The sequence below is a fragment of the Ceratotherium simum genome, chromosome 29 (assembly GCF_057802395.1).
Source record: "Ceratotherium simum simum isolate JZ-2026a chromosome 29, ASM5780239v1, whole genome shotgun sequence".
Taxonomy (NCBI): Eukaryota; Metazoa; Chordata; class Mammalia; order Perissodactyla; family Rhinocerotidae; genus Ceratotherium; species Ceratotherium simum.
Genome location: NC_141928.1, coordinates 35,324,332 through 35,346,825, shown reverse-complemented (window position 1 = coordinate 35,346,825; position 22,494 = coordinate 35,324,332). Strand labels below are relative to the sequence as shown.

The 22,494-nt window shown below is 50.1% G+C and overlaps 1 protein-coding gene across 1 annotated transcript in view; it reads left to right on the top strand.

Annotated features, from left to right (window-relative positions):
• Positions 1 to 3,527, top strand: part of GALNT12 (polypeptide N-acetylgalactosaminyltransferase 12) — a 52,494-nt gene extending 48,967 nt beyond the window's left edge. Inside the window, exons 10-11 of the mRNA XM_004423717.3 lie at positions 211 to 357; positions 2,303 to 3,527. Of these exons, the coding sequence (XP_004423774.2) occupies positions 211 to 357; positions 2,303 to 2,443 (288 nt within the window). The 3' untranslated portion in view covers positions 2,444 to 3,527. The remainder of the gene's footprint in view (positions 1 to 210; positions 358 to 2,302) is intronic.
• The last annotated feature ends 18,967 nt before the right edge of the window (positions 3,528 to 22,494 follow it).

Below are 22,494 nucleotides of genomic sequence, written 5' to 3'. Positions count from 1 at the left end.
TATCTAACAAGCGAGATGGGCACAGAAGAGGCCCCTCCGTTCACACTTGCTAAGCACCACCCTAGAGGTGCACCGAGTGCTGCGGGAGCAGGTCAGACAGGCTGGTGTCTCTGGGTGAGGGAGAGTGAGGGACCCCGAGTCCTCATCCAGTGATTTCCCCGCTTTGCACGTTGGAGGGTCACTGACGCACATGGGCTGCTCTGTTTTTAGTTTTTCGAGTACACGTCCCGGAATGAACTCCGCTATAACACCCGCCAGCCAGAGGGCTGCGTAGCTGTGGACGCGGGAACCGATCTTCTCACCGTGCATCTCTGCGAGGACACTGCCCCGGAGAATCAGAAGTTCGTCTTGCAGGAGGTAAGCGAGCTGCCTCACTCCTTCCTGGCTCCGGTCCCCGGGCTGCAGAGGGGAGGATGGAAGTAAGGATGCTCTCTGGCCTGGTTCTGGCAAGTCTCGGGTGCAGCCGCCTACGGAGACCGGGAGCTCCACGGTGCGCCCATGTGGGGGAGCATTGTCAGAGTCCCACAGCACAGTCAGCTTTGCCTCTGTCCTCACTGTGGACTCCCTCTCAGTCTTTCCATCCCTCTGACACCTGGAGCTGCAGTGGGCTGTAACGGGCAGAGGAGCTGTCACAAATGTGTTGGAAGATGAAATGGGGTTTAAACAAGGGAAACAGCTAATGTAGAAGGACATGAGGTTAGATCCAGGTATAAGTCACTCCACTTCTCTCAGCCTCATTCTGGGGACCATAGCAGCTTTGTCCACCTCTAGTGAGGATTAGATGTGTGGCCAGAAATATTCTTTGGAAACTGTCAAGCTCTCTAGAGATTGGTTGTTACTTGTGGTATAATAACCAAGAAAACATCTCTCTGGTGGAATTGGCTCCCCTCAGAAATGTCATTGTCGAGTTGGAACTGGGTGTGATTTCAGGCCTGAGAGGTGCTAGTCCCACCACATTTGCAATACGCCCATGATGGGACTCATAAATCGGTCATATCCTTTGACTCACTAAAAGACACTTGAGGGAATAAATTCAAAGAAAATAATTCAAAAGAAAAAATTAGTTCTCTGTTATCTCCGTGGGAAGCTTTCATTCCTAGCCTGGCCCCAGGGATGGAAAAATTCATCTATACTGCCTATGAATGGGTTAAGTCTAAGTCTAGTTAGAAGTTGGAGTACATTTTCTTGTAGAAAATGTTATGATTAGCAATGAGATTTGCAGGCTCCCTGGAAAAGCCAGGCCCCATAGTGCTGTCTATCTGATATAAAAAAATAAGAGGGGAAATCCTTCTGCAGACCCCTGAAGTCTGTGATCCTCTGAAACGCTCTTCCCTTCTGTTCTTTCTTCCAACTGGAAGCTGTCGTAAGCCCTCAAGGAATGGTAATGCAAGACAGAAACCATAAAATTGGTTTGAAATGTCATTAAAATGTTATCTTCAATTTCAGTGACCATTTAAGGATAAGTAAGTTTCTTTAGAAGAGTGGGAGGAGGGGTACTTGATTTATTATTCCCTTTCACTTACCCAAAAGGCGACTTCTGAGCACTTTTAAGGGTTTTCAAGGTTAGTATTATTGAGATTCTTCGGCAAGTAACTTTATTTCCAAGGTTTCTCTTTTGCTGGAACAGATATGTTCTGCCTATTTGCTGCTCAGCCGTGACTAAGTTCCTGGGGGGCATCCAGCTCACAGCAGAGAGGTGGAGGGGAAAAATAAACTCCAGGACTGGGGCAGAGACGTGCTGAGTTAAGTCAGCATCAGTGGGGGTCGTCTTTTGGGCTTTGGGAGTTGGCGTGCTCTGTAGAACCCACTTCCTCTTGGATGACTTGCCCCCTCCCCGGGCTGGTCTGGGGCGCAGTGGGGACTAAAGCCAAGTTTCCTGACTCTCCATTTAAATACGTAAGAGAAAGAGATCGCCAGGGATGGAATTGGTTGACCTAAGAGAAGTGAAAGAGATTAATAAAAGATCTCTTTGGTCCTGAACAGCAGTAGGCATGAGACACAGGGTCTGACAGATCCCCGGCTCAGCCAGCAGGTGGCACCATTGGCCCTGCTGGTGGAGTCGGGGACCCTGTAAAGAGCCCCTGTGAGAGGCAGGCATGACACACGTCTGTACTCGCCTGGCCCCCCCGTGCACAGACAGTCCTGAGTTGCCTTCATACATGCAAACACTTACCCCTCAAGAAGTATTTTTGCAATGATAAAAATCACCCTGAGCTCTTAAGCACACGTTTTAAGGAAGAAGATACCTTCTGAAGAACTGCTTGTAATTCTCTTGGAATCCACTGTCTGTTATCTTTTGTAGGATGGTTCTTTATTCCACGTACAGTCCAAGAAATGTGTTCAGGCCGAGAGGAAGGCGCTGGGCAGCAGTTTCGTACCACTCCTGCGAGACTGCACCAACTCGGACCTGCAGAGATGGTTCTTCAAGGAGCGCATGTTGTAAAGTGTCGCTGCTCCAAGGAACCTGTGGAGGGAGACTGGGCCCTTGGACTCTGTGCCCGGCAGAGACTTAGCTAAGTACAGTGACAGTCCCTCCAAAACGTGGCTGCTCCTCTTTTGTAAGGAAATCATTTTGCAGTTTGTGAAAGTGATGTTGGATTTAGTAAGACTGTGAATAAGCTTTGTACTGATTTTGAAAACTTTAAAATTGTTCTCAACACCCTATTTTCAAAGGGTAATCACAAAATGTTAACTCTTGGTATTCAGAGAGTTAAAAACCTTGAAATATTTTTCTATCAAGATGTATATTCTACTGTTGTGCCTTTTTTATTCCCCCTAGCAGAAAGGTAAATATTTTATTTTGGTATTTGCAAGGATTGCCAGGTATAAAGATGTGTGCGCGTGTGGGAGTTAAACTCATCTAATGTACTTTGCATAAACTGATGGTACCTCGAATGTTGCGTTAGAATTTTCTCAGTGTAGACAGATGGGCACTAGGAACGTTGTACTGATTCCTTCAGGCCTTTGAGATGTTCTAGATTCATTTAATAAAGAATGCTGTTTGGTTATGTGTCACTACCATAGTCAAAGCGCTGGTTAATGTTTATGCTAGCCAAAGAGGACTAACCAAAGCTGGGCTTTCCAAGGAGCGGTGTGACTGCCCGGCTCCTATAGACTCCCCCATACGGGGCGGGCTTCTGACCATGCCTGACTGAGGCCTGGCCGGCCACCTTCAGTAACTACCACTATGACTTTGAAGCGTGTTTGCATCATTTTTAATTTTTACCGCACGTTAGTGTCTGGGGGAAATGTACTGTTCCTTATGAAATCCAGCTTCCAAATTGGTTCATTGATGATATTGGGTCATTAAGTCAATGTCAGATGTGATGTGCGGCAGCTGCTGCTCAGCTCTCTCAGGCCTTCTGGTTTGTGAGCCATCCCAGATCCACTTGTGAGATTCTGGCAAGTTGGTGAAGTCAATATGATTGATTTTTAAAAATGTGAGAACATTGCAGATCTTTGTTTTTGTAATTATTAGATGTGAGAGATGAAGACACATGTACAATTGATTAAAAAGTATCAACTGACATCTCAGGCTCTTTTTTACACACATTCCCTTCTCTGAGGGATCCAGTTTAACCGTTACCCAGAAAAAACTCCCGTGTACCTGGCTTGGATCCCACTTTGAACTTCAGTTTCTTCATCTGTAAAATGGGAATAATGAAGCCAAGCTCGTGGGGTAGTTGTTAGGATTAAATAACATAGAGCAGGTGAGGGCTTAGCCTAGTCCCCGGCATACATATGGGTTCATTAAATTTCTATTTTCCTAACTGCACTTTATAAAATATGAATCACAATAAACATCAGTAGGTGTTTATTCAAAAATAAGTACTAAATAATTTAGTTATTTTCTCTTTATGGGGGTCAGTGGCTCCTCAGTAGGCAGATATACGGTGTGAACCCTACCAGCACAGCTCAGTTCTCTCATAAATGTAACGTGCTGTGGGGCCGAGCCTTCCCCCCACATTGTGGTAACCTGTAAAGCAGGCCACATGGCCGCTCCACCTGTGATGGAGGTGAGTCCTGCCCCGCCACCTCCTCTGCCCTCTCTGCAGTGTCATCTGAGCTCCATGAAGGGAGTCAGCCCCTCCAAGGGTGTGGAAGTCAGTCCAGGCAGACAGAAAACTAGCGCTGACTAAATGCTTGCTGAGTGCAGGGAGACCACACGTGCATTCTCGGGTGTTCCTTGGGTGCTGCAGTGAATTACTTTTGCTTGAGAAGTCACCTCCCTTATGCCTGCCATCAGCTTATATGTGGTAATTTTTAGGGTGGAAAGACTAATAAAAGTAAAAATAATATTTTTCAGGGTGTCAAGGGAAATATTTTTACAGACTGGGAGGCAATTTACGGCGTTTTGGATACCGTTTCCCTTCACTGGTGGGTGAGGAGTCTGTGCCTGGGCGAGTCCCCGCCCGACCCCCTGGAAGCTGTGAGTTGGCTTCCGGTTCTGGTGTGTGGGGTCGGGAGTCTGGGGGCCGGGGCCGGCCCCGGCTGTGGCAGTCCATTCACCTTCTGGGACTCATTTCCTCGTCTGCATAATGGCGATAAGAATGTCCTCTGCTTATCTCTTACCTATATTTTTTTATTTACTTTTTTAGAGGTTGCCTTAAGGATTACAGTATGCTTCCTGAGTCTGTCACCATCTTCTTCAACTTAGTATTGAGTTAATTCCAGTAAGTTTAGCACATTTGTACCAGTATAGTTCCATTTCCTACCCCCCTTCTGTGCTATTATGGACGTATTTATTATACCTGTATGTGTTATAAACTCAACAATAGAATGGTATAATCATTGTTTTAAACAGTAAGAGAAGAGAAAATATATGTATATACACATTGTCTCATGTTTACCCACATATGTACCATTTTCCATGCTCTTTATTACTTCCTGTGAATCTGAGTAACCCTCTGGTGTCATTCCTTTTCAGTGTATGGACTTTCTTTAGTATTTCGTCTAGAACAGGTCTGTTAGCAATGAGCTCTCTCAGTTTTTGTTTATTTGGGAATGTTTTTACTCTGCCTTCAGTTGTTTGGAAGATAGTTTAGCTGGATACAGAATTCTAGTTGACAGGTTTCTTTTCATTCAGCACTGAGAATTTGAGATGTCGCCACTGTTCTGAGTGAGAGGTCAGCCATTAATCCTGCTGTTCCCTGTGTATGAGGAGTCATTTTTCTCCTGCTGCTTTTGAGATTTTCTCTTTCTCTTTCAGCAGTTCAAGATGTGTCTGGGTGTGGTCTGCGTTTATCGTACTTGGGGTTGTTGAGCTTTTTGGAACATAATTTAATGTTTTTAAAATCTATTTGGGAAGGTTTAGCCATTCAAATTTTTTTCTACCCTTTTATCTCTTCTTCAAAGTGGATAATTTGTGATGATTTTAAGTTCACTGATTTCTTCTGCCCTCTCCAACCTGCTATTGAGCTTCTCTAGTCATTTTTATTTCAGTTATTGTACTTTTCAACTCTGAATATCCATTTGGTTCTTTTTTGTAGTGTCTCTCTCTGTTGAGATTCCCCATGCATTAGCTCATTGTTAGCACATTTTCCTTTAGTTCTTTGAATATAGTTTTCTTTAATTCTTTGAATATATTTGTAATAGAGGCTTTGGAGCCTTTGTAACTTAGCAGCTTAAAACATTAAATATATTATCTTACAGTTTCTGTAGGTCAGAGGTTTCAGGCGTGGCTTGGCTGAATTCTCAGGGTCTCCCAAGGTGTTGACCGCAGCTGTGAGCTCATCTGAGACTCAGGGTCCTCCTCCAAGCTCAGTAGTTGTGGGCTGAATTCAATTCCTTGGGGCCATGGAACAGAGGACCTCAGCTCTAAAAGGCCACTCGTTCCCCAGCCCTGTGGCCCTCTCCACAGCATAACAGTTTACTTCTTCAAGGCCAGTAGGAGAGCATCCATTGCTGATTCTTATCTCTTTTAAGGGCTCAATTGATTAGGTCAGGTCCACCCAGGATAATTTCCCTTCTCTTAACTCAAAAGTCAACTGATGAAGGACCTTAAATACATCCACAAAATTCCTTCACTGCAGTGACATCCCCTCATATTCATAGGTCCTACCCACACTCAAGGGGAGGGATTTAAACAGGGTGTTACACCAGGAGACAGGAATCTTGGGGGTCATCTTGGAATTCTGCCTACCACAGACCACCCTCTGGCCCCCAAGAGTTCACATCCCTTCCACATGCAAAATACATTCACTTCCTCCCAAGCTTCCCAAGAGTCTCATCTCATTACAGCATGAGTTCAAAGTCCAAAATTTCATCATCTAAATCTAAATCTGATCCACTGAAAGTCCAGGTCCAGGTACAGGTGAGGTTCCTGGGTGTCATCTAGTAGGTGCAGCTGCTGGGACCCAATTCTCCCCATCTGCAGACCTGTGAAACCAAGGAGACAAGTTGTCTGCCCCACACACAGTGGTGGGATAGCAGAGGATAACGGTGACAGACATTCTGGCTCAAAAAGAGGAAAATGAAGGTCAGAAGGAGTCACAGATCCATAATGGTTTTGAAATCCAGCCAGGTAAATGTCTGACTTTCCTTGATTCGGTTTCAAGACCTGGGAAGGACCCCTGGGGGCTCTTGACTCTTTCTTCTGGGCGTGTGGTCCCACCCTCGTGTCATCCTTCCTTTTTTGAGAGGTGACACGTGTTTGCAGCTGAGCAGTTTTATCAGCCTGCTTCCTGCCAGTAGAATTTGGGGGTCCAGCAGCCTCCTTTTATTTTGTACTTTTTCTGTCCCTTTTAGTCCAAGTGGCAGTGTTTCTGCTGAAATAATTTTCTTGAGAACTTTGTAGGTCTTATGTGGATTCACAGCTTTTCACTCAACTAGACAGAAACCACATCCACAGATTTCACACAAATCCCTTTGCTCTCTTGGCCTCCTGTGAAGATGGCTGAGGGATAATGACCTTAAGCTTCCTAAGCTTCCTAGATGCCCCTGGTTCAGTTGAGAAGATCTGGGAGGTGCACACACCCTTAATGTCTTGCAAGGGCCCTTTGTGCGACTGAATTTTCTGACTTTTTGATGTTTCTGAGGTTTTAACAAAAGGTTGTACAGTCACGCACTCAGCCTTGTCTTTGTGCTCAGGTTCAGCTGCTGTTCTGATATTTAGCACTTTGTGCCATCTGAAGAGACTGAGAGTTTTCTAGATAATTCAGTCCTACTTACTTTTCATGTAATAGTTTTCCCTCGATTTCTCTCTCTCCTCTTGAATTTTACTCTAAGCTGCAGGAAGAAACAAGGCAGCATCTTCAGCACTGCTCGGAAATCTTAGCTACATAATCAGGTTCATCCATTATAAAATCTGTAACTGCAGGAGACAATTTTGCTAAGCTTTCTGCCACTATGTAACAAGGAGCTCCTTTCTCCAGTTTCTACTAACATGTTCCTCACTTCCTTCTAAGCCTTCGCCAGCAGCATCCTCCACATCCATATTTCTGCTAACAGTCTGTTCAAGGGAATTGAGGCTTTCTCTATCCTGGTCTGCCAGATTCCTCCAGCTTCCTCCCACTGCCCAATTCCAAAGCTGCTCCCACATTTCAGGTGTTTGTTACAGCAGCATCTCACTTCCAGGTACCAAAATCTGTGTTACTTTTCTATTGCTGTGTGACAAATTGCCACAGATGTAGTGGCTTAAAACAGCGCTCATTTCTTGTCTCACAGTTCTTGTGGGTCATAGGTCTAGATGTGGCTTAGCGGGGTTCTCTGCTCTGGGTCTAATGGGCTGAAATCGAGGTGTTGGCCAGGGCTGCTGTCTCACCTGAGCTTGGGGTCTTCCAAGCCCACTCTTTGTTGGCAGAATTCAGGTCCTTGTGGTTGTGGGACTGAGAAGCTCAACTCCTAGTGGTCACTTGTGAGTGATTCTCCTGCTGGCTTTGAAGAAGTCGGCTGCCATGTCATTACAACATGGTAATGGGGCCACGTGGCTAGGACCTGAGGGTGGCCTCTGGGAGCTCAGACTGGCCGAGTTCGTGTTGAATTTCTGGAAACAAAGACTCACTGGTGTGATTGTTACATCAACAACAATGTAGACAATGCTGGTGCATTTGAAACTCAGGGTCAGAGAGGCGCATCCCTGTCGTCAGAAGCCTACTTACCATTCGAGAAGGTGCCTTTTGAAAACTTGTAAACATTCCCAGGAAACTGAACCTTCATTGTGTGAAGAGCTCCTTAGATGTCACCTGGGAAGGATTTGTCTTATTTATATGGCTCAATTCTGCGTTTCTTTTTGGGTTGAGTGCGTGCTAGACTTAAATTTCCTGCTCTAGATGGCTTCCTTTTCCTCCTCCTGTTGGAGCTGTGTCTTGCACACTTTAACGTGTATGAAATCACCTGTCATCTTGTGAAAAGGCAGATGCAGGTGCAGTAGGTCTGGGATGGAGCCTGAGATTCTGCATTTCTCCCAAGCTCCCAATGGTGCCTGATGCTGCCGGTCCCTGGGCCATATTTTGAGTAGCAAGGTATTCCAGTGAGAATAAGACGGGGAGAAGAAAGCTCCTGGTTGGCTGGTCCCCAGTGTCTTACTCTCGCACACACACCAGATGGTGGTGTCAGCTCAGGAAATGTGACAATGCTTTAGTTAAGGCCAAGTCTATTGGTCTGAGAAGTCCTCCACGTCATAGGTCCACAGGACGCAACCTGGAAGGCACCCAGAGATCATCCCGTGCCCAGTGCAGCTGATGGAGGGACTGAGGCCAGAGAGGGAAGGGGTTTGCCCGAGATCACACAGCAAGCTAGGGACGGCCTTTTCTTTGTCAATACCTATCATTCCATTTAGTAGTCAGCGTTCTAAATTTGGCCTGGGTGTGTTGTTTTTCTTAAAGTGTTAACTTGGTACTCTTTTTTTAAATTGTGTCTTCAAAAATTGACTTTGCTCTATTATATCAAGTTATAAAATAAAATTAGTTACCTAGCTTGATCAAAAGTTCTCAAGACTTTGCCATATGGCTTGTTGTATCATAGCCACAGTGTTTATTTAACAAGTGGGGTTTGGAAATCCTGGCATCTTACAGTCTCCAAATGTTTGTGAGGTCTAATGCACTGCACACCAAGTTTCTCACACTTACAAGCCACTTTAGAGTTGTGTTTTCAAGGGTACTATTTTGTTTGATCCTGTAAGGCCAACTGGGCGAGGGTTGCCGTCTCCTGTTTGCAGCTGCTGATAATCATGGTCATAATCATTCCATGAGATGGGCACTGCCCTAAGCACTTCATATAAATGAGCTAATTTAATGCTCAAGACACCCAGTGAGGTAGGTGTTAGTTCTCCCGTCCCCACCCCTCCATTCCACGTGCCTTTACAGGGTGAGGACACTGAGGCTCAGAGAGGGTAGGAGCTTGTCTCAGGTCACACAGTGGCAGGGCTGGACCATGAACCCAGGCAGTCTTACTCCAGAGCTGAGTCATAAATGCTCTGTCCCTCTGCCTCCCGGGGGGGGAGGGGAGGCCACTCGCCCCAGTCCTGTAGCTCACACGCTGACCACAGCCCCTCCCCTCGCTCTTAGTCCGGTTACGCCACGCTGCCAGTTATGGCGTGAGAATTAGCAAGAGTCTGTCCTGCTTGGAGAGGTCACAGCAGAGGTCACAGTGGAACTGCAGCTCTGGGCAAACACATTTCTTCCAGAAGGGCCGAGTCAGGGAGCAGAACCAGGGCCAGTGCTCCAAGGGCAGAGCCCCTTGGGGTTCGGACCTGCCCCTCCATGTGCAGCTGTCCAGGCAGAGTTCCGTTGTGTCCACACCCACACTCTGCCCTCTTTCTCTTTAGAGCGGGGTGAGAACGGGAGGCAGGATTTCGGAGGTGTTCCCTCAGTTTCCCCTTCAAGATTCTTGCTGGAAATTCAGGGAGGCTCACAGTCCATGGCCAGATGAGCTGCCATTGCTCCGTCCATCACTCATCTGTCTGCAGAGATCTTCAGACCCGTGGGAATGAGAGTCCTGTCCCATCTGCCGTGTCATGATTACTCTTGAATCATCTCGAACCTTCTTTTACAAGGCAAGGGTCAGTGGCACTGATTACTCATGAGAATGTTAAGACTGTTATTTCAGTATCCCAAGGAGAAATTGCCAGATGAGTGTGTCTATTGGGCAGCTCTGGGTATGAACTCAAGAGCGATTGCGAAGCACCGCTGGGTTCTAATTGCCAACAGTTATAAAAGGAAGCAGATTACCGGGTTAAAGGATTTGAAGAGACCTCAGAAGTCATGTGTTCAGCTCCCTCCTCATGCGGGAATCCCATCTCATCCCCAACACGCGGTCTGCGCCCCTCACTCGCCCACTGCCAGTGGGGGTGCACCTCCCTCCACAGGACACCCCGCTCTGTTCTTGGACGGCTTCTTAGGAAGCCGACATCTCCCTGCAGCTTCCTACTGCCCTGGATCCCCCAGAGACCACCCAGGGTGTCTGCTCTCTCTGCCCTCAGACATTCCAGGACAGAGGACGTGTGCCTGCCTCTCTGCTCCCAGCTGGCCAGCCCTTGATTCCTCACACCATCGCTACGGGATGTGGTTCTCACTGGAGTTCTGGGAGGGGGTGGGGTAGACGTTTGCGTTAAATCTGCTCATTTAACCAAAGGCCAAGACTCAGTTCTCCATCCCTGCAGAGAGGCACAGGCTGGCGTAGGGACCCCAGATGCTCTGAGGGCAGTAAAGCGACATTAGTGGCTGTGGGGTGGGGAGGGCAGTGTGTTTGTTTGTGTGTCACAGCGAGAGGGAGAGAACCTTCATTTCCCCTAATAGGAAGTCAGTAATAATGGTCTAAAACTGAAAAATCATGAGAAAGCAGGGCTAATATGTTATTGAAATACAGAGTCAAATACTGGAAGAAACAGCTGGAAATGTTGAGAGCAGAGGCTCTCTTGGGGGTCAGATCTGGGTGAGGGTGGGGGGTGGGGGGTGGGACAGGAGACTGCTGATTTTATTATAAACTTTGAGTACTATTAGACTTTTTAAGCTAAGTACACTTGGTAAAAATTATCTTCACAAATTCCCCCTGGGCCGGCCCGGTGGTGTAGCAGTTAAGTTCACGTGCTCTGCTTCGGCGGCCCAGGGTTTGCAGGTTCAGATCCTGGGCGCAGACCGATGTACCTCTTGTCAAGCCATGCTGTGGTGGCGTCCCACATATAAAGTAGAGGAGGATGGGCATGGATGTTAGCCCAGGGCCAATCTTCCTGAGCAAAAAGAGGAGGATTAGCAACGGATGTTAGCTCAAGACTTGTCTTCCTCACATAAAAAAAAAATTCTCCGACATTGAGTCTGACTCCAAACTCTTATCAGTAGGGAAACAATTAGGGACCTAGGTTTGGCTTTATTTGGCAGGCTAGGTTTAAAAGAGTTTGGGATTTGTAGAAGGACTGACCTGGATGTAAGTTCTGTTTGATCACTTGCCAGCTGTGTGACTTTGGATAAGTTACTTCACCCCTCTGAGCCACAATTGCTCATGTGTAAAATAGAGGCAGGGCTAGTACCTAACTCTACGGCGCTGGCGAGGACTAAATGAGATGAGGTGGGCAAAGCTGAGAGCACAGAGCCCCCAGCAGAATAGGTGCTGAGGGGCCATTTACTGACCAAAGTCTCTGAGCTGCTCCATCCCGAGACGTCCTGGGACCGGAGCAGCCGTCAGAAACAACAAGGGGCATCTCAGACCCGGCCCGCAGACCGGCTGCTCTTCGCGGCAGTCTGGGACTCTGTGCTGTTGCTGCCTGGGGCAGAACAGAGGAGCAGGAGGGCCTCGGAGCTTGGCCCGGCCTCCTGGCCTCCCCACCTGCAGGGAAAGGAACTTTTCAGCTCTTCTCCTCTCTTAATTAGCTCATCTCTGGGAGAACTTTGAACGCACAAGCTGCAGGGGGTTTGGGGGTCATCTTAGTCCAATCTCTGCACTGTGGAGCGGGGGCCAGGAAGAGGCCCCGGGCTGGTTCACCCTCCCTGCCTGCAGGTGGGGACAGAAGCACGAGCCCTGTCCCCCTGCAAAACCCAGCGGGCCGTGGGATGGGAGGACTTGGGGAGTTTGTCCTGAAGTGGACCGGGCCCGGCTCACTCCTTTTGGAAGCAAGAGCTGAAGGGAAATAAAGCTGCCTTTTCTGGGTGAGATTCTGGACAGTTCTGGGAACTCGTCTGCAGAACAAATTGATTTATGAGGACCCAGCTGTGAGGAACTCTACAAAACAGGGATCCGAGGAGATATGCTCCAGATGTGGCTTCATTAAAGGCAGAGTGGAACAATGGGGCTGAAAGACTTCTGAGGTCCTTCGGGCCACGGAGACTTCCAGAAAGTAGGACCAAGGGCCTGTGGCTTCCAGCTGCTGGTTCTGAGCTGGAAAACAGCTCAGAACTCATTCTGTCCAAACTTTGAAACTACAGATGGGGAATCCGAGGCCCCGGAGGGAAGGGGCTTATCCAGCATCAGACAGCGAGGGGAGACGAGGCTGGACCGGAACCTCCCACTCCTGCCCATTAGATCCAACTCAGGGCTGTTTTCTTAGTTAGAAGTTGAGGGAAGGCTTAACCCTGCCACACTCCGGTGGTGAGCTGCCCAGAGAGCGAGACCTGGCTGGCCCTGATGCTGGGGAGAAGCTGCCTCCCCCCCCGCCCCGGGCTCCCGAGACCCTGGCGGCACCTCCCGCTGGAGCAGTTGGCCCCTGTACTCCTGGCACCGGACTCAGAGGTGCTCTGTCAGGGCCTGGTCTCCGTCCTCTGAGGGCCAGGGCAGGGTGGCCCGGAGAGGGCGGGCGACGCTCCCCTCCCGCATTGCCTCTGTGGGGACTGGAGTTCAGGTTCTTGAGGCTGGGAAACGGGGTTAACATTTGCTGGGTCTCCCATTTCTACTACAGCATTCCTGACATGCGTCATCTGTTTTTTTTCTCTTTAACATTTTATTTTCTCCAGATTATTAACAAATATATGCTCAGCTGAAAATTTAGAAACTACACAAGAGTATAAATCCCTTAAGTTCTCACTCCGCAAAGACAGCACCATTTGGAAGTATTTCCTTCTGTCTTTTTTCATTATCACAGTTCCTTTGATTTGGTTGAAATTGGCTCACTATTAGCTTTTGCCAAGTGACTGTGGTCCTGTCCTCTGGGGAAATGCAGAATTAGTCTCCTTCCTTTGCCCACATGGGGCTCAGATGCATGAAGACAATATGCATCCCAGACTCTTCCCACATCTGGGAGAAAACCTCAACTCCGTTTTAAATGCCAAGGTTTTTTTTTTTTTTTTTTTTAACAATTATGATTATTGCCATTTATTAAGGGTGCCCCACTTGCAGGGCACTACAGTAATTGATTTTCTTATATTACCTTGTTTAATCTTCACAATAACCTTATGAAGGAGGTATTTTCTAGCTCTAATTTATAGGGGAAGAACTGAGGCTCAGAGAGAATGGATCCCATTTGGGCTGATGGGAGCTGAGTTCAGTGAGATTATCACCTCCCTTAACCTGGCATCTATCTTTATTAATGCAGCCAGAGGACTCAGTAGCTTTCCTGACAGCCTTACTAAAACTGGCTCTCGAATACCATACTTGCAAAGCAAGCCTTTACATTTGTTCTTGACAAATTCATCTTATTCATTCTCGCCCACAAAGATGTTTTTTTTCCCTTAGGATAATCTCTCTGAGGCAACAAGACTCACGTGGAATTCCTGGCGACAATATTCTTTTAAAAAACCTCCTAAGAGCTGGCCCTGTGGCGTAGTGGCTGAGTTCAGCACACTCCGCTTTGGCGACCTGGGTCCACGGGTTTGGATCCTAGGTGTGAGCTTACACCACTCATCAGTCATGCTGTGGCGGCGACCCACATACAAAATAGAGGAAGACTGGCACAGATGTTAGCTCAGGGCCAATCTTCCTCAGCAAAAAACAAAAAAACCTCCTAGCATAGTGCCGGGCACATAGGACTCACCCGGTACCTGGTTGCTATTATTGTTATATAAGGTGGGTGACGCTGTTTGGTTCCCCGGGTTTCCCTCTGTTCCCACAGAATACAGCAGAACAATGTGCTAAAAGTAGCCTGGTGCTAAGGAGGGCCCATCCACCGGGGCTGGTCTCTGAGGTGGCTTCCAGAAGCATCCTTCCTCTCCAGCTATCCACACAAAGAAGAAGCCAATAAGACGCTTCCTTGAGTTTGGGCCCACCTGCTCCACGCCCTGCCCTGCCCCTGCGGCCCCATCGTCCCCCCATTTGCTGGTGTGGCTGGTCTGTCTGTCTTCGGTGAGACAACACCCCGTCCCCCACCAGCCTCCACGCCCGCGACATGGCAGCTGGCCCGGCTGCTCCTTCCACTCCCCTCCTCACCCACACTGCTTGGAAGAGACATTCCTTTTAGCGGGGTGGAGCTGTCAAAATGGATTTTAAAATATGGGCTGCATTTTATTTTAATTTTTGGTTGTTTTCTAAATTTGGTCACAATCACGTCCTCTGGTTCTAAAACGAGAGAAAGGAAGCAGCTGCCCTCTGGGAAGGTTCCAGAGAGGAGAAGGGAAGAAAGCCCTCACGCTCCTCTGCTGATTGATCTGCTTCCTTCCTGAGCTCTCAAAAGCCGGCTCTGTGGGAGTAGACGGGGACAGACGTGGACCTAAGGATGCCCACATGGTCTCCCTGACCTGGGAACTTCATGTAGGGCGTACCGTCTCCAGCCCATGACAACTCACCAAGGCTACTGGCCCCCTATGTGCGCCAGACAACACAGACACTGTCCCCAGCCCGGCGAGTGAAACCCACTTGTGCCCGGACACTTACGATTCACTGTGGGCTCAGGGAGGTGGCAGGAGCCTGGAGAGAGGACTGACCTCGTGTTCTTCATAGAGGGGAGACATCTACGCCACCTTGAAAGGCGTAGCAGGCCGTGGATAGGTAAGGGGAAGGGGTCCAAGGGGAGGGCAGCGCAGCCAGGAATGACGGGCAGCGGTGTTACTAGAATGTGGGCAGGGAGGCTGGGGAGGTGAGCCCAGGTCCTGCTGGGTCCACCTCCTGGGGGCTTAGATGCCAAGCTGAGGAGTTGAGACTTCATCCTGGAGACAAGGAGGAGAAACGGGCTTTGCAGCCAGGACCAGACTGCAGCTGGCCGAGGAGCAGTGTCCACCCATGGCGTTATCCTTCCCCGAGCGTCCATCCCCCACGAGTCAGCTGCAGAGGCCTGGGATTCTATCACACTGTGTGGTTTGGCTTCTGTCCCCAAGCCTGCTGAGTCTCCTCTGCCAAGGTCAAAGACCTCTCCTTTGCTAGATTCCTTGCAGAGCTTTCTTGCTAGTGCTCCTGCATCTCACCGCTGCCTTTGGCCTGGTCTATCCCGTCTCCTGTTGGCATTCTCTCCCCTCCTGGCTCGTGGCCACCACATATCTTAGTTCTCCGTCCACTCTGACTCTTCTCAGTCACTTCCGTGGGCTTCCTCTCCGACATTCTTGAGCCACATTCCCCAGGATACTGTGGGACCCTCTTGTGACCCTTCGTGTTCTCCCTGGGCAATCCCAAACACAGGTGCGGCTTTCATGGCAACGGTCACCTGAGTGTGTCACTTAGGAACTGTATTCAGCTGCAAGAATCAGAAACCTGAAAAATGATGGCGTCCTCAGATTAGAGGCTTTCTTTTCCTTACATCAGAGGACGTCCAGAGGTAGGCATTTCAGGGCTGACATGGTGGCTTCCTGGTCCGGGAACCACCTGCTTATTAGGGACGGAGGCTCGTTCTGTCTTTCCATACAGCCATGTTCCTGTCACCCTGGGGTCGTAAGATGGCTGCCCCCCTCTCCAAGCATCGAGTTTGTCTTCATTCAAGGAGAAGGAGAAGCTCAAAGGGCAGAAGACCTGCCAGCTGAGTCTGTCCCCTGTCCAAGAGCTCTTCCAGAAGACCTTTCCCATCTCTGTATCAGGCAGTTATTGCCACAGTAATGCTTCGTAACAACCATCCCAAAACTCAGTGTAACAAGCTGATACGGGGCGGGCTCAGCTGGCCGTGCTGCAGGCTTGCCCCAGCTGGTCTTGGCTCTAGGTCGGCTCCAAGTGTGCTAGCTCTGGGACCAGGCTGACCAACAGCAATTACCCAGGGTGCTTCTCACAGCCAATCATCAGAGCAAGAAGCAAGCCAAACTGGGCAAGCAAATTTAAGGTCTCTGCTTATTCCTTCTGCGAATATTCTAAAGTAAGTCGTGCTGCTAAGCCCAGCATCAGTCTGTCCACAGTGGGAGAGGAGGAGAATGTGTATTTGTTGAATAATAATCCAGATTATCACAATCTCACTGTCCAGTCCTGTGTCATGTTGTCCCTGAGCTGAAAAGGAGGCTGAAAAGTGTGTTTTTTCTAGCCAGCACATTGCTGTCCTAAACAAGCTCAAGGTTTTGACAGTAGGAAGGAGGGGAGAATGGATATCGGGTAGGCACACTTTGGCAGGACTTTTTTCAACAGTCATGACCCAGGAGCCACCAGGTAAAAAATAAGGAGGTTAGAGACCACGCTGGCTTGTGACACTGGAGACATTCATTATCCTTGTGAAACCACCAGGACACAGAGACAGGCCATGCCACAAGACTTAGGTGGCCACCGAGTCCCCCTCTCCCACTGCAACATTTCACAAACCTCCCCATGTGGTGCCCTCCCGGTGCTGTCATAGGTCCCACTGCGAGATGGCGTGGGGGGAACATCACCAGGGGAGGAGGGAGGAGTCATCAGCATTGCCCCCCTTTGGAGTTGCTGGTCCTTCTGTCTCCTAGTGAGGTGTTGACTCGTGTGATTCCCGGCACGTGCTCGTCAGCCCTGAGGGGCCCTGGCCCTGTCGCATTGCTGCCTGGAACCGAGGCCCGGCCTGGCTCTCCCCTTGAAACATCAATGGCTCAGATCACTATGCAACATATTCAGGTCCTCGTATCAACTCAGGGAGAGCAAGGTGCAGAGCAAATGAAGACAAGAAGAGAGAGCTGGTGCTGCAAGATGGAGCTGGGGTGTTGCTCCCTTCAGGATTGCGGGGCTGCTCCACTGCCTGATTCTGAAGAGCACAGGGAGGAAGACTTCCACCAGGCCGGGCCTGCTGCTCCCGAGACAGGGAGTCCAGAATGGCTGCCAAAGTCCACGGCATTATTTGTGCTCTTAAGCCTCTCTCTCACCACCTACACATGGGCAAGGCCCAGATCTTTCTCCAGCCTGGGTCTCTCACTAGCCTGCTGCCTGTTGAACATCTCCCTCTGGTTGTCCCTTCGACCCTGCAAACACAGCACGTTCTAATCCAGGCTCATCGTCCTTTCCTCTCCTGGCCTGCTATTCCTCCTCCCATGTGTCCACAACGCCGGGAAGATGTGCTTGATCTCCTTGGAATCTGTTTCCCTTTACTCTGGCCAGAGCCCCAGGGTTTCTTTGGGATCCACACTTCCCCTCTTAGTCTCTGTGGTCTGTATGGCTCCACCAAAGCTCATGGATCAGGTCTAAGTCAATTAGCAGAACCGTAGTGATTGGTTCAGGGGTGGGCATATGAACTAAGCTGGTCCAATTGGAGAGAATCTCAGAACTTTCATGCAAGTGCTAGGACACAGCTCTTGTTTATTTCTACTGGATTTAAATCTGGAAGGATGTAGCTCAGAGAGGTGCTGGCAGCCATCTTGTGACCATGAGGCTGGTGGCTATCTTGTGACAATGCAGAAAGAGCCATCAAGAACAGAGTCAGCACAGAGTACATGAGCCAAGAAATAGAGAAAGAATATACCAATGATGTGATTTGAGGCCCTGGACCCAGGTGTGTCTGAAGTGCGTGAGATCTACCCTCACACTGTCATATGAACCAGTGTACTCCCCTTTTCCTTCTTTAGAGGTCAGTTCGATTAGGCTTGCATCCGGTTGTAACCGAAAGAGTTTTTCTGCACCCATCTCACTGAATGGCAGCACCACTTATTCAGTCAATTCAGCCAGAGACTGGAGCCTCCTTTTGGACTCTCATCCAAGGAGTACCGACAGGCTCTCAGTCCTGCAGGGGACTGGCTGTTGCCTCAGTTTGAGCCCACGTCCTTCCTGCCTGAGCCGTGGAATAACCTGTAAAGAGGCCTGCTCATCAGACTCGCCGTCTCAGTTTCTTCTTCCGCCCACTTGGCAGCATGCTCTTTCTAAAAGCAAATCGGCCCATGGCACAGTGGTCGATCACTCTCCAAGCGACCCGGCCCCCAACTGCTGCCCGTGGTCTGGGCAGAGTGGGCGTGAAATCGCGAGGTTGGCAGACTTGTTTTGGGGCCTCCTTCCCCCTCCAGGGTGCCGTCTTCCACCCCTGCTTCGTCAGCTGAGCGTGGCCCACAGAACCAGAGGACCTTGCAGGTCTGGGACAGCAGCCAGGAGGTCAGGCTCCCTCGGCCAGCACCCCAGGGCCAGAGACCCTGGGGTGGAAGGAGCCTGTGGAGCACTCCACTCCCGTCCCTCCCCTGGACCCCACCGCCCGGCTGTAACCGGATCTCTGGAGCCAGCCAGGCTCAGAGGGCGAGAGCGAGGCAGCGGGATGTGCTGGAAGGAGGACCGAGTGGGGGCTCCGGAAGCCTGAGGTTCAGGCTGAGCTGAGCTTCCAACTTGCTGTCTCTGACTTGGTCAGGCCAGCCTCAGGGGCACCTGTTCACTAGACCCCACACTCAGCAGGCCCCACACCTCGTTTAATGCTCCGCTGTTACCATCTTGAAACCCTTCATTTCAAGAACAAGGGGCCTTTCGATTTTCGTTTGGCGCTGAGCCCCACACAGTCCGTGGCCGGTCTTGGTCTCAGTCTCCCCACCTGTGTAAGAAGTGCTGGACTGAGGGCCAGAGGGGCTCGGAGGTCCCTCCCTGCTGACGGCAGAGGCAGGTGGTCCTCCGGAGGGGCTGCTCTGGGGCCTGCACATGGTTATCTCCCCTGAGAAGGTCACTACAAGCTGCCAGATGTTGCCCCACCCCCACCCCCGTCTCTGTCTCCAGCTGAAGCAGCTCCTGTCCTCTGCAGGTGGGAAAGGAGCTAGGCCTGCGACCTGCACCCAGGACTCGGGCGCACCAGACTTCCCCTCTTCACTCACCCACCCAGCTTTACTGCCCGTCCGTCCCCTCGCTACTCAAAGTGTGGGGAGTGGACCCGCAGCCCGGGCGTCTCCTGGGAGCTCGTTAGAAAAGCAGACTCTCGGGCCCCAGCCCAGACCTCCTGAGCCATCTGCATTTTAACTAGCTCTCCGTGTGATTCTCAGGCACGTGAAAGTCTGAGAGGCTCTGAGGAAGGCTCGCGAAGGCTCCCCCAGGTCACTCCCTGGGCCTCCGGCCCCGGGCAGAGCAACAAGCAGCTGGAGACAGAGGCACGGAGCTGGAGGGGTCAGGTGGATGGTGTCGGGAGAGAGGGAGAATCTCCCTCTGCCCTTTCCCTTAAGGTTCTTATGGCTGGCCAAATAATCAACAAGACAGGCTAGCAGGAGAAAATAGTACCAAGTTTAATAACATGTATACATGGGAGAAAGCAGGGACACTGCGTTTCTCAACACAATAGCAGAAATTCTCGTCTTAAATACCATGTTCAGCCAACGACAGAGGAGGATGTTGGGGGTGGGGGGAGTCAGTTACAGGAGATTACCACTAAAGCACAGTAAACAAGAGTAAGGTTATTATGCAGATTTAAGGCCTCACCTTCCACATTGATAAGCCTCTAGAAATGAGGTCATCCCCCCTCTTCCCAAAACAGAGAGGGAGATACCTTTACAAATGGAGATTTCCCTTATAAATGTAAATGTCTGTCTGGCAACTCCTTGCAGAGCCATCCAGAGAATGTGGTCAGAGACAGAACTTCTGATAAGATGGGCTTGTTGATGCCTTTACATCTATTTTACATTACATTACAGCCATCAGATAGAAGATCTGTTCCAGGAAGGAGTTATTATGTCAAATTCTTTAGGGAGTTTGTGGGGGAGGTCAAATGTCCCTCAGAGAAAACAATCAAGGTAAAGAGATATATTTCAGGGTGGCCAAATCTTGATCTCCCACAATAGTTTACTACGGCTGCCATACAAAGTGCCACAAACTGAGAGCCTTAAACACAGACATTTTTTTCTCTCAATTCTGGAGGCTCCAAGCCTGAGATCAGGGTGTCGGCAGGTTGGTTTCTTCTGAGGCCTCTCTCCTTGGCCTGCTGAAGGCTGCCTTCTCTCTCTGTGTTCATGTGGTCTTCCCTCTCTGCTTCTTTGTGTCCTCATCTCTTCTTACAAGGACGCCAGTCACTGGATTAGGACCCACCCCAAGGAATGCACTTAACCTTAATTACCTCCTAAACACCCTCTCTCCAAACACAGTCACATTCTGAGGTACTAGGGGTTAGGACTTCCACATATGAATTTGGGGGGACACAACTGAGCCCATAACACGGCTGTACACAGGAGGGACAGGGAACACAGGGACAGGGAACAGAGAGTGTGCACAGGAGGGACAGGGAGCCATCAAGCACCCACTCTGTGCCAGGCTTGGAGCTGGTGCTCAGCATGTGTTTTCTCACTGAACCCCCAAACAGCCCCACACACTGTCCGGATCCTTCCACCTGTCAACTCTGGGCCAGGCAGGTTCAACATCGTCTCACCGGGTCCCCACATCCTCTCATCCTCACACACACACGTGGAAACTGAGGCCCCGAGGGGAGAGGGGACGCGCTCAGGGTCACTCAGGGCCTGGGTCCTGGAGCCGGGACCAGGACCGGGCATCTGTTCTCCATTTGCACCCCTTCCTCTCCACCGGCCTGCACTGCTCCACGAGATCGGCCGCTTTACAAGTCACTTTACACTGAGTCATATAGAAGGGAGGGCCTCTCATTGTGGAAGACAAGCAACAGTAGTAAGAAACTTGCTTGCTGGTAGGGTGTCCCAGAGAAAGGCCGGCACCCATCCCAGGTGTGACAAATGTGGGGTCCCTGGACCCTTTGCAGTCGAGGTGCTGGGATGCTCCAGCCTCAGGAAAGGGAGGAGAGTCTGCTCCGAGGTCTGTGAGGTTGGATTGCATGGCACACGCTGGGGGCAATCACAGTGCTGTCCACAGTGCCTGTTCCCTTCTGCTTCTGACTTCGCCTTCTTTGTCCCTCATCACTAGGGACGTTTGTGCACCTGCACTGGGCCATGGGCTCTAGAGTGGGCAGGCGCCCCGGAGGTGCCCAGTGGACCAGCCGCTGAATCTTGCTTGAGTCACAGACTCCTTTGAGATTCTCAGGGAAGCCATGGCCCCCATCCCTAGGAATGTGCACAGGTGCACGCACGTGGCTGCCCTGCATGCACACTCCTGATGGCACACGCCCGCAGGGGCCTCCAGCTAAAGTCTTCTGCCTGAGAAGCGCCCTTTCTGCAGCATCTCCGGCCCTGGTGAGAACCCTCCGGGGCGAGGCCTCACCACCCCGCGCCAGTGTCATTGGTCCACTCTTGTTACCTCCTTTTCTTTGAGCTGGCTCTGCCCCCAGTGACTTCTTCCCACTGGTCCTTGTCCTGCTCCTCAGAGCCACCTGCACGAGGTCACTTAGTCCCGACTGTGAGAGAGATGAGAAGATAAGGAATTACATCCCCCAGATTGTGCCCTTCTCCTCAGTGTTTAGCTGTGGTTCTTTCCTCACAGGACAGAGTGTCCAGCCTCTTCCCAACCCGTCTTGGCCCCAGACATCCTTCCGTTTCTCAGTGTTCCAATTAAGGGCTGGCCCCCCAGAACAGAGTATTCCAGGTGCAGCCTGACTAGCCCGGGGAAAGCTGACCACTCACCCATTTGTCCTGGACATTAGCCCCAGTTAATGTAGCTCTAGGGACAGACATATAACCGCAGATACACTGAGCTAGGGTGCAACTCAGACCTCCAGATCTTCTCCCTATAAACAGCTGCCTGGTCATAGCTTCCTCATCCTCTTTCTAGTATTTGGGAGGTTTTAAGCTGAAATGCCTGGTTTCTGTCCTGTTCCTTCTCTGCCCATAGAGCCCTTACCCAAAGGCGTTTCCGCCCCTGAGCCTGAGTTTCCTCACAGGTTTGTTGGGATGGTCAAGTATATCAGGAAAATGCTGGGGCTTTGAAATATGTCGAAAAAAGTTTCTGTTAGTTGTTACTTTGGAAAAGATTTCTGGTTGTTTCCAAAATCCATTTCCCCTCTCTTACACAGAAAAAGAACTTTCACCTTGGCACACAGATGCAAGACCATAAATCCAAGCCTGCCTGGCACTAGATGTGGCCCTGGGAGGTGAGGGGAGAGAGGCACTCAAAATCCGGTCATGCCCTTAAAGGGAGGAGTGTGCCTTCCCTTGCCCTTTGCCCCTCTGCGGCTGCAAACGTGGGGTGCGCCATCTTGGACCCCCTGGATGAGTACAACACCCATGGGATGGCAGAACAACAAGATCGACGGGGTCTGGGCCCTCGTGACTTCAAAAAGCAGCCTCCTCATATGTGGTGTGACTTATGTGGGTGAGAAATGAACTCCTACCTCCTTTAAGCCACTATTATTTGTGGTGCTCAGCTCAGCCTTATTTCAGCCTAATGGATGAATTTTCCTGAAGCATGTTAATTCTAAGAGGCAGG